The sequence below is a fragment of the Eubalaena glacialis genome, chromosome 16 (genome assembly GCF_028564815.1).
Source record: "Eubalaena glacialis isolate mEubGla1 chromosome 16, mEubGla1.1.hap2.+ XY, whole genome shotgun sequence".
In the NCBI taxonomy this organism is placed as follows: Eukaryota; Metazoa; Chordata; class Mammalia; order Artiodactyla; family Balaenidae; genus Eubalaena; species Eubalaena glacialis.
Genome location: NC_083731.1, coordinates 64,238,959 through 64,255,425, shown reverse-complemented (window position 1 = coordinate 64,255,425; position 16,467 = coordinate 64,238,959). Strand labels below are relative to the sequence as shown.

General features: G+C 42.0%; 1 protein-coding gene across 1 annotated transcript; it reads left to right on the top strand.

The window, feature by feature from the left end:
* The first annotated feature begins 6,492 nt into the window (after positions 1 to 6,492).
* On the top strand, positions 6,493 to 15,891 carry OLFM4 (olfactomedin 4). Its single transcript, XM_061171092.1, has 3 exons — positions 6,493 to 6,648; positions 8,470 to 8,629; positions 15,089 to 15,891. Exons 1-3 carry the CDS (start codon positions 6,508 to 6,510, stop codon positions 15,889 to 15,891), a joined length of 1,104 nt encoding a protein of 367 aa, XP_061027075.1. The 5' UTR covers positions 6,493 to 6,507.
* The last annotated feature ends 576 nt before the right edge of the window (positions 15,892 to 16,467 follow it).

The window sequence follows — 16,467 nt, the reverse complement described above, 5'->3', positions numbered from 1 at the left end:
CGGCGTGTGGGCTCAGTAGTTGTGGCTCGCGGGCTCCAGAGCACAGGCTTAGTAGTTGTGGCACACGGGCTTAGTTGCTCCGCGGCATGTGGGATCTTCCTGGACCAGGGCTCGAACCCGTGTCCCCTGCATTGGCAGGCGGATTCTTAACCACTGCGCCACCAGGGAAGTCCTCTCATCACTTCTTTATTTCTTTTTCCTTACATGGGGACAGTAGTAGTTTCCTTAAAGACTCTTCCAGAAAGGAGAATGATATGGTTTGCTTAACAGGTGGAGAGGTGGCTGAACACTGAGCTACACTTGGGAGACATGGCAGCAGCTTTGGGGTGTTTCTATGATTCCATTCATTTGTGTATTGAACTCCACTCGCTTGCCTCTGAGCACTCTTTTGACAAGCCAGTTTCTGTCACTCCCCTTGCCAAAGGCTCATTTCCCGGCTTATTACTGATGTTGAACTTATTTTATTTACAGTCGTTTTCCAATTTCACTGGCTCCAAGGATGACCATGGGACCTGCCAGTGCTCCGTTATCCTGCCAGACACCACCTTTCCTGTGGAGAGAGTGGAACGCTTGGAAATCATAGCTCAAACTGTCTCCAAGAAGTTCGAGAAAGAGCTTTCTATAGTAAGTATTTTATTCTTTTTTCCTCTTCCAACAATATCTTAAGAACAAACAAAATACTTTTTATTCAGGACTTTATAAGCAGCCTTTCTTCACTGTATCGAAGAGGACATTTGCATCTAATGGAAGCTTTAGCATTTATTTCACAGTAACCTATGGAGTTCTTTATAGCAGGAAGAGTGAGAGCACAGGAAGAAGATGGGATGGAGATGAGTCACGCCACAGGATAAACTCGCTTCAATATCATGGTGTGCGTGCAGCTGGAAAGAAGCCTGAGCTCTCCCTGTAAATTTCAACTCTGAAATCTGTATTTGGTTTTGTGGTTTCTTCCTTTTGGTCTTCTTCTTGGTCATTCCTCCAGCTTTGCCTTCTTTTCTTTCCTCTCCTCTGTCCTCTTTATGTTCTATCTTCCTGCCCTTGCATTTTTTTCAGCCTATTCTATTCCATTCCTCCTTTCCTTCATTTCTATTTCTCCTCTTGCCTCAGTCCTTTCTTTCCCTTTTCCTTCTTATTTTGTTTTTGTTTTTTACTTTTTTTGGTATTCTCTTGCTTTTGGTCTTTCCCCTTCCTTCTCCTCCTCCCCTCCCACAAATCTCCCTCTCATCTTCCTTCCTTCCTCCCTCTTTTCCTCTCTCTTCCTCCTATTTTCTCTTCTCAATTCACTCTCTTTCTTCTCTCCCTCTCTCTCTTTCTTGGGGTTAGCCTCTATTGTCTCAGCAGGGACATTACATCAGATGCATCCAGCATTAGCCCCAAACCGAAGGCTTCCCTGGGAATTTGAAATGAGACTAGTAGGTGGCTCAGCCTTGATAAAAACCTCCACTTGACCCCCTGATTACTGCTTTCTCCAGCCAGAGGAAGTCATCTCACGGGGTTAGCCCTTCTCTGAGCTGGCTGGAGCAATGAACTTGGCATTCCAGTTTTGACCCCTTTAACCTTTTTAGCCAAGTTAAAAATCAACCAAAGAGCTTCCATCTTCTGTACAGGTGAAGTCCAAGCTAGGCTATCATCACATTATGCATTATTTAATACCATTCCAGTAATTTACAAGGAGCTCTGGCTTCCCTGCAAGATTCAAAATAAGTTTTCCCAAGAAATTTCAGCTCAGCTACCTCAACATCGAGCCTAGCTCTCTTTTAAGACAAAAGTTCTGATGAGGCTGAGCCCCTGCTTTCAACCTGAATTGGTAGATAAATATTCTAAGTTTAACTGAGTGTCCAGGAAAATGTGTTTGACGACTCCAGGAACCTAGCTTCTTAAGAAATAAAATGTCCTTGAATTAATCAGCAGAAAAGGCACAGAACTAAATTATAAATTCCAGTCATTAATATTCATAGTCTTATTCCAGCATAATCAAGTACAGATAAGAAGTTATGCGTAAAAACATAACAAGTGGAGGAAAATCCTAGGTAAAGATCTTGTCAGTTAGAGTCATTTGCTTTGAAATAGTGGAAGCTACTGATATGCATGTCTTCTTGGCTGGCAGGGATGTGAAGGGCAGTTTGAAACCCCAGGCTGCTCCAGGGAGAGGTTTGTGAGTCTGGGACATTTAATTCCAATCCTGTAAGGGGGGCAGGTGGTATCTGCCTCGCTAATAATTGGCAGGGAAGAAGTGTGGAATAGGTGGAAAAGCTTTCAGTTCTGAAAGTGTCAGTAGTTGGTTCTAAAAAAAAATCATGATTGAGGCCTAAGAAAGGAATTGACCTGCCCACTGAGATTTGCATAATGGATTCGGGGTGTGACAGGTGAGGATAACAATAATAACAGTAATAGCTTCCCTTTGTGCTTTTCTAAATGCTTCCGGTTCTACTCTCAAGCAACCCTTTAAGGCACATAAACCAGTGTTCTTTTCCCCATTGTAGGGATGGAAAAACTGAGGTTCATAAGGGTAAAGAGACATAAATGTAAAGGTCTTTCGGCTGGTTAAGCCAGGTCAGGAATCTGGGTCTTCAGAATCATTCTCTTTCAATCATTATCTTTCTTCTCTGCCATAGCGGTTATCATCCTCTAAGAAGAGATGCACCAGGTCAGTAATGCCTTCCATCCAAAATTATCTCTTCAGCTGAGGGCTTTTGAATTTCCAGGTGAATTATTATAGCTGTCCCTAGGTTGCCTTGGAAATCACCGTTTATCTAGAGGCCTGGGGGGATGCCCGTTTGGGCAGGCCAGTATAAAAGGATTTGGACTGTCTTACATTGATTCATTATCTGTCAGGACATGGAGAAGACAGGGACGGCCTCTGCATAAGACGCTGAAAGCATTTTATACTTTTCTGTTGTTATGAGATGTCCCTGTGTGACTGTACTTAGAAAGGAGACAACACAGAAGGCGGCTCAGAATTTTTTTTTCTCTAGAGGGTTATGGTCTTTGGGGCATGTTATTTAAATATGACACTTTTGCTAATAGTTCCTCATGCATGAGAGGGTGGAGGCAACCTGGGAGACATTTAGGCAACCCATAAACAAACAACATCTATTGAGCGACATTTTGTGCAGTGAAATATAATAAATTAAAAGGTCAGATTGAAAAAAACCTGAAATCACTGTCTAATAATTGCTGTAATTTATAGGGCATCCATTACACCAGGCACTTAATATACATTATCTCTAGAGTTTACAATCATCTTGTGAGCTTGATACCATTACCCCCAGTTTATAGGAGGAAATGAAGGCTTAGAGAAATTAAGTGATTTGTCCACGAAGTACTGAAGCCAGATTTGAGCTTAGGTGGATCTAGCTGCAAAGTGCTTCATATGTCTTGACGGCCAATTCAAGCTCAATTAATCTTGTTGTTAAAAAATATATTAAAATGACAGTATGTGGTAAAGTACATTTATTTATTTCAATTAATCTAGCTATGGTGACGATCACAGGTTTTGAGGAACCGGCGGAAACACAAGCCAACTAATTCTTTAGCTTAATAGCCAGCTGGGCTGCATCCTTATCTATTACAAGACCACATTGACTGTATAGAGCAACAACCCCCCAAAGAGACTTTGATGCTTAGAACCCATCAATGACATGATACGTGCATAACAAACAGAAGAATGGGAGCTCTGAATGAAGGGCTGAGGGTTTGAGGGCAAGTGTAGATGAGTCGTCTAAAGCTCAAACTTGTAGTGACAGGGAGCTTTACATTAAAAATGTTGACACAGGGAAGTGTCCCTGTAGGGCTGGACGCATATTCTTGCTACACATCCCCAGGTAAACCGGGCACCTCTGCTGAGGCTGCACCTCCCAGGGAGAGTTGGGATGTTTCCAGAATTGTCCATTCCATCTCAACACTAGAGATCCGTACACGTGAAGAGTTTAGACTCACAATCTATTTAAATTAGTAACATTCACACCACGACGTCTTTCTGGCCCATTCTCAAATTCTCTCCTGCCTTCTGTAACTCCATGGACGATTCCAATTTTCCTGAACATCCCGGAGCTATTCTTGACATTCCAGTCAAGTCCAGTTCTTGAAGGAACCTCAAGATTTTCCCCAAACAGATCTGTAGAGACCCTTTACTTTGGGGCAGAACCAGGGCAGGCCCACCATACGTTCTCTGAGGTTTGCAGTGAGAATCTGGGAGAGCCACATTTTATTTAGCAGAAATGACAGTTGAACCACTCATTTTTTATAGAACAACAGCTGTGATATGCCACCAAAATGTTCCAGGAAAGCTGAGGGTGTTTCATTTGTTCCAAGAGCTGGCAAGGCCAAATGCCAACAAGAATATTCATTTCACAAACTTCCATTTCTGCCATGGGTTGGCACTTCATTATTATTATTATTTTTCTCACAGCCAAGGTTTTATGCCTGATTTTTGGAGAAATTGAAACCTGGCTACCTTATATATGTGTTTGTACTTTTGAGTGGGACTTGCTAGGTATATATATATATATATATATATATATATATATTTTTTTTTTTTAACCTCCTTATCCACCAAAATGTCACCAGCCTTATCAGCCTCATCTGATGGCAATGAGCATCAGTTGCCAAAGGAGATACACTGTCAGTGCCAAGGGTTGCGTTTTCAACTTTCATTAAAATCCTCTTTGCCTGAAGCCCTAGCCCTTTAGGTTCATGGCCTATGTGTCTAATATGTACAGTGGGGTTAAGTGGAAGGGCTAAAATGACAGAAGTTAGGGCTGCTTTTGGTATTAGAAAGATTAGAGGCTGACATCTGGCTCTGAATTCATCCAGGCCCTGTGGATCAGCTTCTTGACATTAGTGAAGTTTGGGGGAAAAGTATTACTTCTCTTCAAATTTTTAAAAAGAATATTAAACCGGCAACTTTTAACGAGCAGGTCCTTAAAAAAGCCATGGCATTTCTTTTAGAGATCAGATACGGAAAGAGCCACCAACTGTGTTTATTGAAATATCCATTTGGAGATTCCAATTATACACTAAACCACCATGGGAATTTTTGGAAGTATTTTAACTTAATGATCAGACATTCAAAAATATGCAACAAATGTGTAATTTAAAGGTCTGATTGCAATAATCAGTTCTTGGAATAAACTTGGAATAAATATGTGGGTGCACTTAATGAAATGTGTACTTTGCAGTTGCACATACCCTCACATATTGTGGAGAAAGTTGGATCTTTTTTTTAAATTGAAGTATAGTTGATTTACAATGTTGTGTTAGTTTCAGGTGTACAGCAAAGTGATTCAGTTATACACATATATATATGTATTTTTTAAAGATTCTTTTCCCTTATAGGTTATTTCAAAATATTGAGTATAGTTCCCTGTGCTATACAGTAGGTTCTTGTTAGTTACTAAATAGACATTTCACCAGAGAAGACGTCAGATGGCCAAAAGGCACATGAAAAGATGCTCAACATTGCTAATTATTAGTGAAATGCAAATCAAAACTACAATACCTTGCACCGGTCAGAATGACCATCATCAAAAAGTCTACAAATACTAAATGCTGGAGAGGGTGTGGAGAAAAGGGAACCCTCTTGCACTGTTGGTGGGAATGTAAATTGGTACAGACACTATGGAGAACAGTATGGAGGTTTCTTTAAAAACTAAAAATAGAGCGACCATATGATCCAGCAATCCCACTCCTGGGCATATATCTGGAGAAAACCATAATTTGTAAGTTGAGTCTTTATGCCACTCTGTAGAAGGCAGAGGGGCTCAAAACTCATTGCATCTGGTGATCAGAGAAGGAATTCTTCTCAGAGCATTTCTCCCTCTTCTAGAAAATACTTAGATTTAGAGCGGTGTTTCTAAATGGAGGGAAGGGAGTGGTGGTGGTGATTTTGCCCCTGGGGGATATTTAGCAATGTCTGGGACATTTTTGGTTGTCACAGCTGGGGGGTGGGTAGGTGCTATTGGCATCTAGAGGCCAGGGATGCTGCTAAACATCCTATAATACACAAAAAAGCCCCCCACAAGAAAGAACAACCTATTCCCAAATGTTAATAGTGCTGAGGTTGGGAAACCCTGATTTAGAGCATGTGTACTAAGCAGAGGAGGGCGGGCAAAAGACTGATTCAAACGAGTTTAGTTTGACGAGCTAATATCTTCAAACATTAAAATGGAGATTAAAATATACTTGTGAATGATTCAGAAGCACAATTATTTTTAGTCTAGGCAAGTGCAAAATCCACCCTCTCCCCCACTGTAATAATAAATTCTTTGTATTTGGATAGATTTTTAAAAATATTTAGGTAAATATATTTTTGATCCATTTCTTTACTTAAAAAAGATTGAAGGCAATCAAATAGTCCCCGAGGACTTGGTTAGTGGAGGAAAGCTGTATGACATCACTCTGAAAACTGACTTGAGCTGTTTGATTCCCCTCCAGGTGAAGGAGTATGTGCAATTAATCAGCGTGTATGAAAAGAAGCTCTCAAACCTAACCATCCGAATAGAGATCATGGAAAAAGATACCATTTCTTACACCGAACTGGACTTTGAGCTGATCAAGCTGGAAGTGAGGGAGATGGAGAAACTGATCAAACAGCTGAAGGACGGTTTTGTTGGAAGCTCAGTGATCGTTGACCAGCTGGAAGTGGAGGTAAGGAATGAAATCACTTCTTGTGCATTAATAATAAAGTCTCTTCAGTGAGCAAGTGCTAGGACCAGGATCGGAGTCCCTCTTCTGACGTCTAATTCTGTACTCTCTCATGACCGCCTGGCAAGGCCCGTGTTCTGTTTTAGATGGACGCCTGGCTTTGAACAGTAAATTACACACATTGGGAACATGCTGATTGAGGAGTAGGTGTTGTCTAACGGTCAGAGTCCTGCCCCAGAACCAAATGGCCTTTCAGTGTCTCTAGAAAGGAGATGACATAAGTGGGAACAACTCCATGGCCAAGCTAGATCAAGGGGTCTTCTCTGTTCTGGATTTCTCCTCATGGGACTAGAAGACCACAATTTTGGATTTGCTAGGTCTGTTTCTCCTTTTGAATGATCACATAGTCCGGATCCCTCTTGGAATGCTTCTCCACATACTCCACAAGCCTCTTTAAAGGAGTTTCTTGTGAGGATGTTTTCGTGAAGCCTTTTAAGCTCTGTGGATAAAGACTATCCCATTAATGTTATGCTTGGGTAATTTATTTTTTATTTTTTTTAACATCTTTATTGGAGTGTAATTGCTTTACAATGGTGTGTTACTTTCTGCCTTATAACAAAGTGAATCAGCTATACATATACATATAGCCCCATATCTCTTCCCTCTTGTGTCTCCCTCCCCCCCTCCCTATCCCACCTCTCTAGGTGGTCCCAAAGCACTGAGCTGATCTCCCTGTGCTATGCAGCTGCTTCCCACTAGCTATCTATTTTACATTTGGTAGTGTATATATGTCCATGCCACTCTCTCACTTCATCCCAGCTTACCCTTCTCCTTCCCTGTGTCCTCAAGTCCATTCTCTATGGCTGTGTCTTTATTCCTGTCCTACCCCTAGGTTCTTCAGAACCTTTTTTTTAAGATTCCATATATATGTGTTAGCATACAGTATTTGTTTTTCTCTTTCTGACTTACTTCACTCTGTATGACAGACTCTAGGTCCATCCACCTCACTACAAATAACTCAATTTCATTTCTTTTTATGGCTGAGTAATATTCCATTGTACATATGTGCCACATCTTCTTTATCCATTCATCTGTTGATGGACACTAGGTTGCTTCCATGTCCTGGCTATTGTAAATAGAGCTGCAATGAACATTTTGGTACATGATTCTTTTTTGAATTATGATTTTCTCAGGGTATATCCCCAGTAGTGGGATTGCTGGGTCGTATGGTAGTTCTATTTTTAGTTTTTAAGGAACCTCCATACTGTTCTCCATAGTGGCTGTATCAATTTACATTCCCACCAACAGTGCAAGAGGGTTCCCTTTTCTCCACACCCTCACCAGCATTTATTGTTTGTAGATTTTTTGCTTGGGTAATTTATATCAACGAGAATTTACTAGCACAGTCATGACATGGGCTATCATTGAGAATTCCAGTTCTGTATGTTAGAATTTAGGTTTTCTCTGGCCCTCACCATTCATTAGAAACTTAATTATAGTACGACATGAGTAAACACGAGTTTATAGGGGAAGGTTATTAGAGATGAACTTTAATGGACACTTGTGGATACTTAGATAGAGCCTGTTCTCTGTTATTAAAGCTGTTAAAATCTTTGCCATTTTCTTCTTGTCACACACATCGGCCTACAATCTGACAGGCATTCACGCTAAACCATGAAATGTATTCTTCCAAATGAAACCAGTTAGAAGAATCTCAGGTGTATTCTCTGGCAATGTTTCCCTAAGTGACATATTCAGCCCTGGAATGTTTATGAAGGAAATTGCGCAGTAATATAAAGTCACTCTGAATTTTGATTTCCTTAGATAAGGAATATGACAGTCCTGGTGGAGAAGCTTGAGACGCTAGACAAAAACAATGTCCTTGCCATTCGCCGACAAATCCTGGCTCTGAAGGAGAAACTCAAGGAATGTGAGGACTCTAAAGTCGAAAACCATCCTGGGGTACCCCCTCCCCCTGCACCAGGTAAGGGGGTCCCATTTTTACCAGGCCCCATTAGGAGCTAAGGGTTGGGTGGGGAAGGGTTCTGGGATTGTGGAGGTGAAGGAAGGATGGGATTTTTGTAGCTCTGAGTTTACTCTTCCCTGCTTTTTAATCTCACCTACAAGAGTTCTACATACTGTCGTGTCCTGGGGCTCACAGAGGAAAAGCACAGACGATGAGTTGATTTAAGACAAAATTAAACAAGTTACGCATAACCTCTTTGCATTTACTAACAGAAGAAATGTCTCTACGGTGATTGTCTGGTTATCAGGGGCCGGGTGAAAGCCTCTGCAATCTGTGTGGCATCCCCTCCGGGCTGTCCTGGGGATTGTAAGGGCTGATTGGCTCATTTATGTGATGAGCTGTGTTACACCTTGAATCCTCCATCCCTCCTTCCTTCCTTCCCTCCTTCCTTCCACCTCTTTATTTCTCCTTCCTGCTTTCCTTAAATGCACGTGCTGTGGAGTGCATCCCAGGATTCAGTGAGGATTTAACGGATGGCTCCACGTGTCCAGTATGTGAGGGTGTGTCCTGCCGTCCCTCCTGGGCTGTGAGTTCTTGCAGGGCAAAGATGGCATGGCCCTCTCTAAGGAACCATCCTTGGAGGGAGTTAAGTGTAGCATAGAGGTGGGTGCCCATAAATACCTCCTTGAATGGGCTGGTGTAGTGTAGGGGTCAGGGGCATGGCATTGTGACCCCAAAGGCCTGAACTTTCCAGCTCTGTAGCCACAGCAGAAAGATTCTTAATCTCCTCCTTGGTAAAACGGGAGAACAGTAATACCTACCTTGCAGCGTTGCTGTGAGGATTCACAAAACAAGTCTTGGGAAACTCAGAGCTCTGTGATCGGCATTTATACATTGGCGATTGTTATTGTTGTTAATGAGGATAATTGAAGTGAACACCTTGCTGCAAACAAAAGCAGTGCTAGATCCATGTGCGTTTCGGCACATCCCTCCAGGAGAACTAAAGCCGCAGGGTCCAGCCCTGGAGCCAGGTTCATAGGGAAGCTCTCTTTGCACATCCTGAGCATCTCAGCCTGAACGGGGACAGTATCTGTTCATCAAATTGTACAGCTCTTGTTATTTTCATTCATTCCTATTGTCACAACCTGCTTCCTTTTGGGCCATGCATTTCTGGATCCTTGTCAGTGTCGCTGGTTTCTTTAAGGCTTTAATTAAATACTGCCACAGTTATAAGCCTCTTGGTGTTGTTCAGAGCCCTACCTTCCCTCCCTCTGCAGTTGGGAATCTGTCACAGTATGACATGCAGAGGTTTGGGACAAAAGCCATGCTCTGTCCTCTGTAACAAACTAGGCTAAATGTGGTCTGGGATCAATGGTGTCAACGTTGTCATTGGAAATGAGAGCTCATTCTGTGGGGCCATGGAGGGCTCCCTGAGGGCAGGAATCAAGCAGCGACCACTCCTGATACTACCTGAGCAAGTCTTTCTTTCCTTCCTCCATCCCTCCCATCCTTTTTTCTTTCTCTCTGTTTTTTAAACCTCAGCAAATTGTCCTCATGAAATAGCTTGTTCTGCCACAGTTTTCTATGCATCCCTTGGAATGAGGACATTTTAGAGCAGGAAAGAACATTCAGGGCTGTCATGTCTCAGAGGAGGGGACTTAGTGGTGAGGATGCTGCTTTTCCTGAGGCCACACAGGCAACTGGTGACAGACCTGAGGCCGAAGTGCAAGGCCCTTTGCTCCCTGTCATCTCAGGACCTCGAGGGTTAGACATCAGTAACTCAAGGCCGGTGGTGGGGGAGAAAGTACACGGCTTAGTATCTAAGGAAGAAAACAGTGAGTCTGTTTTCTTATTTTTGTTAGCTTTTTTTTTCTAGAACTTTCCCCCAGGTCCTCACACTTAGACTTTTGTGAGTCAGCCCAGCCCAGCTGTGTTGTTTAAACAAATTGGACACAGATTTCCTCTCACTTTCCCACAACCTTGGCTGTAGCTGGATCCCTGCCAAGCCACTTGGCCCTCCTCCAGCTCTGTTCATATTATATTTATGATGTTTATATTAAACTGACTTTTTGTCATGTTTTGAAATCAATTTCTTTCACTTGCTCTCTTTCTGTTTGGATTGGTTGATAATGCAGAATTGGAAAATCCCCAGGCACCACAAAGTTGTGAGCCTGTGGAGACTTTAATTAAAGTTACTCACTATTATGGGACTTTAAAATCTGGCCTGTCTGCTTTTTTTCACTGCAGAGTTGCGCGGAACAAAAAACACTCTATGCAAGTTTCAGCTATAAAGTAATTCTGTGCTCTCTTGGGCCCTCTGGGCAGCTGCAGTTCGCTACCCCAGCGGTCAGCTTGATCTGAGAGCCAGTACATAGCATTAGGGTTCGATAAAACGTGCTTTATAGATGGCTTATGCTGCAAATGGCATCATTTTCTGCTTCATTTCATAGAACTTTCTAATCTAAAATAATTGGCCTCGTGCGCTCATTAACTGTTTTTCCTGAAAACAACTGACTTCAGTTTCTCTCTGTTCTCCCCCTGAATCTAAAGGACTGCAGATAGGAAAATGGGATGTGAATGCCCAGGGGTCATCACTGTTGTGCTCAAAGATGCAAGGATCTGTGCTGGCACATAGTAGGTGCACAGTAAATGGTCCACAAAAGATGTAGGGTGACCGGCCAAAATTCCAAGCCTAGGGAGGAACAGAGTGTTAGGTAACATATATCCATTTTGTCAATTTTGTCTTAATCATTTTATGATTATAACCATTTGAATTGTATTATCGTCTTTGCTCAGACAAAGTTCACTTGCCCAGGTGAGAGAGGGCATTGATGGATCCAAGATTAAGTTTCTTCTGCTGGTACATAATCTTTAGCTTTAAAAAAAAAGTGCTACTAGCCATGAGACTTTAAAAAAGCCAAGTTAGAGTATTTTAAAGTCTCATCATGTGGCCTCCCAGGATATTTTCAGAATACCATGGCCATATCTAATAAATTGCATGACAAAGAAGAGATTGCCAACCAAGGCTATCAGATGTAAAGGGTTCCTTGCATTATGTTCAGTGGAGTGAATACCAGGATCTTGGAAACTTTCAGTTATGTACCAGGGTAAAGAGCTAGAGTTTTATAAATAAGGGTAAGGTGAGTTTGGGGGATTTAATCAGTTTTTATTTCCACAAACATAATTTGGTGCCACTGGGTGGCTGGTCCTGTTCTGGGCACTCGGGTTATCAGGGTAGGTACAGAAACCTCCAGAAACCAGTATCTTGGAGGGGAAACAGTCGTGTAAACCTTCAGTTGTAACATGGATGTGATTATAATGCTGATCATTATCATTTATTGAGTCAAATGTATATGTCTTCTGTCTACTCTTCCTCACAATTCTGCAGAGTAGGTATTATTATTTTTCCTTTAACGTAAGGAAACTGAGGCTCAGAAGGTTAGGAAACTTGCTCAAGGATACGCAGCTCATAAGTGCTGGAGTCAGGATTTGAATTGGAATCTGGCAATGTTTTCACTGTACCAGGCTGCCCTCCACAGATGCTCTAATGGAGAGAGAGGTGCACCTGTGAGTCCTAGACTGACAAGAAAGTTGCAATAACTCACCAACCTGATTAACACCAAATTAGCTTGGCTTTTTTGCTTGCGGAGTAGCTGAAAGGGTACCTTCGCTCTCAGTTCTATGATGTGTTCTCTTCCATCAGGAAATGCAAAAGGATTCGTTGGTTTTTCATAATTCTCGGGTCAGGGTTGGGCAGTGGGTTGTTGTTCCAGTGGTAGGATAAAGTTAGCATAAAGAAAGAAAGGAATGGAGTATCTCTAAGACCTTGAAATGCAGGCTGGGAAGGACTACAAGATTAGAAAGGGCAGGGAGAAGCTCGGTGTAGAAGGGGTGGGCGGATGGGGTCTCTGCTTGGGCTGGATGAGCAGTGGGCACTGGGCCGGCTGTCAGTTTCACTCATATTTCTAAGACGGTTTGTCGCCAGGAGTCAAGGAAACCCGCCATAGCCTTGTCAGCAGTTTGTCACTGCTGTAGCCACATCTGTAGCATGGACAAGAATACTTAGTTTTCTTCTTATTTCCACTTCCTTTGATGAGAGCCAGGGCTCTAAAAATGGTCTAAAGGAGATAGAGGATAAAGAGAGGATAACAAAAAGGACAGGTGATGTTTAGAATTGTTGTAGGGTGAGGAAAAGAGATTTAAATGACATGCAGTTTTAATATTTATACCAGGTACAATTTTAATCACCTGGTCAACTTGTGAAATGATGAGACATTAGTAGCAGTAGTAGTAGTGATTTTTAAGAGAAGTTTATTTTGGTTCCTTCATGTCTAAGGATTTCCACATCTAGGACAGAATAGCTTATTTTCTTTAATCCCATGATAAAATGCTTGAATGTGTTATATGCATCATAAGTTTTCCTTAAATGATTTGTTGCTGTTGGTTTGGAATCTTTCCTTTCAAGGAGGGCAAGATTCAGTTAAGCAAATAATGCCTAAGTCTTCTAACCTGCAAGGAAAAAGTGACTTTCTTTCATTTCCTCAGAGTGAAATGTAGTTGAATAAATAAGTTCTCGGGAAGGTATTTTAACTAGAAAATCCAGTTTGTAACCTATGGAAACTCAAACAGTTTTTGTTATCATTAAACTGAACACACCGCTAACTTTATTTTAATAATTCATGCATTGTTTCATAAACAAAAGCAAACAAGCATTCATCTGAGAGATCACTTTTAGAAGAGGAAATAATAATTTATAATTTTATTTATTATTTCTTTAGTGGAGAGCAGTCACTTGGCTGAACACACGTTGCTTTTTTATTTATGAAATTGTGCATGCATTATTAAAATAAACCCGCGACTCTGTTCTGCTTAATGATATGCAAAATTATTTGAGGTTGGGTACAGAGTGGTTTCATTTCTCTACCTGTTGTATGGCTGGCTGGCTTTCCCACCATCTGCGGATTTATGAGAGCATTTAAGGAGCACGTATTTAATTCCAGGACCAAAAAGCCCCAACAGATTGGAAAAATAAAAGCAGGATTTCTAGTAATGGTTTCATCTCTGAACAGTCCTTGAATGAGGAGGGGAGAAAGGGGAGGCATTTAGCAAGGAAAGGAATGGGTCTTTCCGTATGTGTCAGAGGCAGGGACTCAGAGTCAAACGCTTTGCACCCCCTTGCTCCCCACAATGTTAATCTCAGGCAATTCTTTGGAGCTCTGCTTCTGGCCCAAGCCCACCTCACACACTCTCCATGGCTCCCTGATTCCCTCCAAGCATTTAAAGGATGAGGGAAAATGATCTCAAATGTATCTGAAGTTGACTTTTCTCTGTAATTCCAATAAAATTTATGACCAGTTTTTTAAGGGTATTTGTTAAGATTCCAGAAAATGTGTGTTTGAATCTTTAGATAGCTATTGTAAAAATACTGGAGGAATTTTATTTTATTTTTTATAACTCATAAATGCTCTGGGTTGGCAGGCATTTCAGAGGGAGGGCTCTGCAAAGGGCCAAATTGCCCAGACTGAGTTATGCACCCAAGTGTTACAGGGAATGTAGATTCAAGGACCGGTGAGTCTGGTCCCACTTGATTGTACACATTGTGACAGTGACAGCAACAGAATGGGAACGATGAAGTGCTTGCCTGTCATTCTGTGGCACAGTAGACTATGGCTTATGAACAGCAAGGCCCACCTTGTAACTGTGCAGTGAGATGGGTCACCAAGTGATCTATGTGGTCGGCTATGCTTTGGGCACAGAGCAGGCAATGTTGCCCTATAATAACTTCCATGGCTTCTCAAGGCTGAAATCCCACCATTAGAGGACCTCTTAGAGGTCCATTAGGGGACCATCTTTCTGTATCTTTTAAAATGCCATAGTAAAAACTTCCTCTTTTGAGAGTAGCTTGGGGCATCATTGGTACCTGGTGTGGATATGCCCTTGGGGTCCCAGGGAAGGGCAGAGGGTGAAGGGAAGAAAGACTTGCCTAGGACAGACTTCTCCTTCATCCCAGTTCTCCCTGACCCTGGTGAATAGCAACTTCTGCCTTTATGAAAATAGGGTAGCATTCTCATGTGATCTTACTTTCTTGATTTCTCTATAAGAAAAAGGAAATAAAATAATATTGGCAAAACGCTTTCTCATAGAAGAAAATATATTAAATTCACCAAGTCCTCCTTTCCTCTTTCTGGGCCCTCAGTGCTTTTTAATATGGCTCTTGGGAGTTTCATTATCCCCATTTTCCAGATTGAAAGCTCATCCATGTGAACAGAAGGTAGTGCTCTCTAGAACTGACAGCGGGTTTGCACTGAGACTGAAACCAAGAGTAGGTTTTGCCTCTTCTCCATCAGGACCACGGTTGTCATTGAACGTTGACAAGAAAAATGTTTATGGATTCCTTTGGTTCTTAGGATATTAAACTGTTTGTATCTTGTCATTCATTTTCTCTAAGAACGCCCTTTTATTTGCTTGTTCCTCTAGGGAGCTGTGCTCACGGCGGTGTGGTGAACATCAGCAGACCGGTTATAATTCAGCTCAACTGGAGAGGGTTTTCCTATAAGTATGGCGCCTGGGGTCGGGATTACTCTCCTCAGCACCCAGGCAAAGGGCTGTACTGGGTGGCACCTTTGAAGACTGATGGGAGAACTTTGGACTATTACAGACTCTACAATACTCTGGATGATTTGCTGTTGTACACAAATGCCCGAGAGAACTGGATTGGCTATGGCCAAGGTGGTGGTACAGTAGTTTATAAGAATAACATGTATGTCAACTGGTACAACACCCAGAACATTGCCAAAGTTAACCTGACCACCAACACAGTTGCTGTGACTCAAACTCTCCCTGATGCTGCCTATAATAACCGCTTTTCTTATGCTAATGTTGGTTGGCAAGATATCGACTTTGCTGTGGATGAGAATGGATTGTGGGTGACTTATGCAACTGAAGCCAGCACTGGTAACATGGTGATTAGCAAACTCAATGACACCACACTTGAGGTGCTAAACACTTGGCATACCAAGCAGTATAAACCATCTGTTACTAACACATTCATGGTGTGTGGGGTTCTGTATGCCACCCGTACTCTGAACACCAGAACAGAAGAGATTTTCTACTACTATGACACAAACACAGGGAAAGAGGGTAAACTTAACATTGTAATGCAGAAGATGCAGGAAAACCTACAGAGTATTAACTATCATCCTTTCGAGCAGAAACTTTTTGTCTATAATGATGGTTACCTTCTGAATTATGATCTTGTCTTCCAACAGATACCCCAGTAAACTTTTATGTATTAGGGTAGAGAGAAATAAAATTTTTGTTGACAAAAAATGGTCTTCTCCACTTATTTAGATATCCGTGGGGGAGTGAGGGATGGGAAGGGGGGGCGGGGCTCAGGATTCAAAAGCGTATCTGCTTAGTTGTAATGTATGGGAGCAGAGTTCTACCACACCAGAGACTTAGGACATTGCCCTGATTGGATGAGTTCTCTTGGAAGCCACCTGCTTCCTGGGATGCATTTCTCAACTGAAATAAGGTCATTTCAGGGTGGGTGGGTTGTCAGAGGTCTCGGGGCATCATGGTTCTAAGGAAGCCTTCGGTGAGGTGACATCTGGAAATTAAGGAACTTAAAGAGAACTCTGTATGGCTTTGGGGATTCTTTGTATAAAAGAGAGGGCTCAAGGACCAGTTCCCCTCCATATAGCTTGGTTAATTCTTCCACATCTGAAAGAAATCTGGGGCTTAATTAGGCAGATTAATATCTGAAGCTCCTTGAGGGTCCAAATCTCCAACTTTGTTTTTCTTACTAGCATGTGGAACGATGTTTTGTATGTATCAGATAAATAAATTCAGTGTGC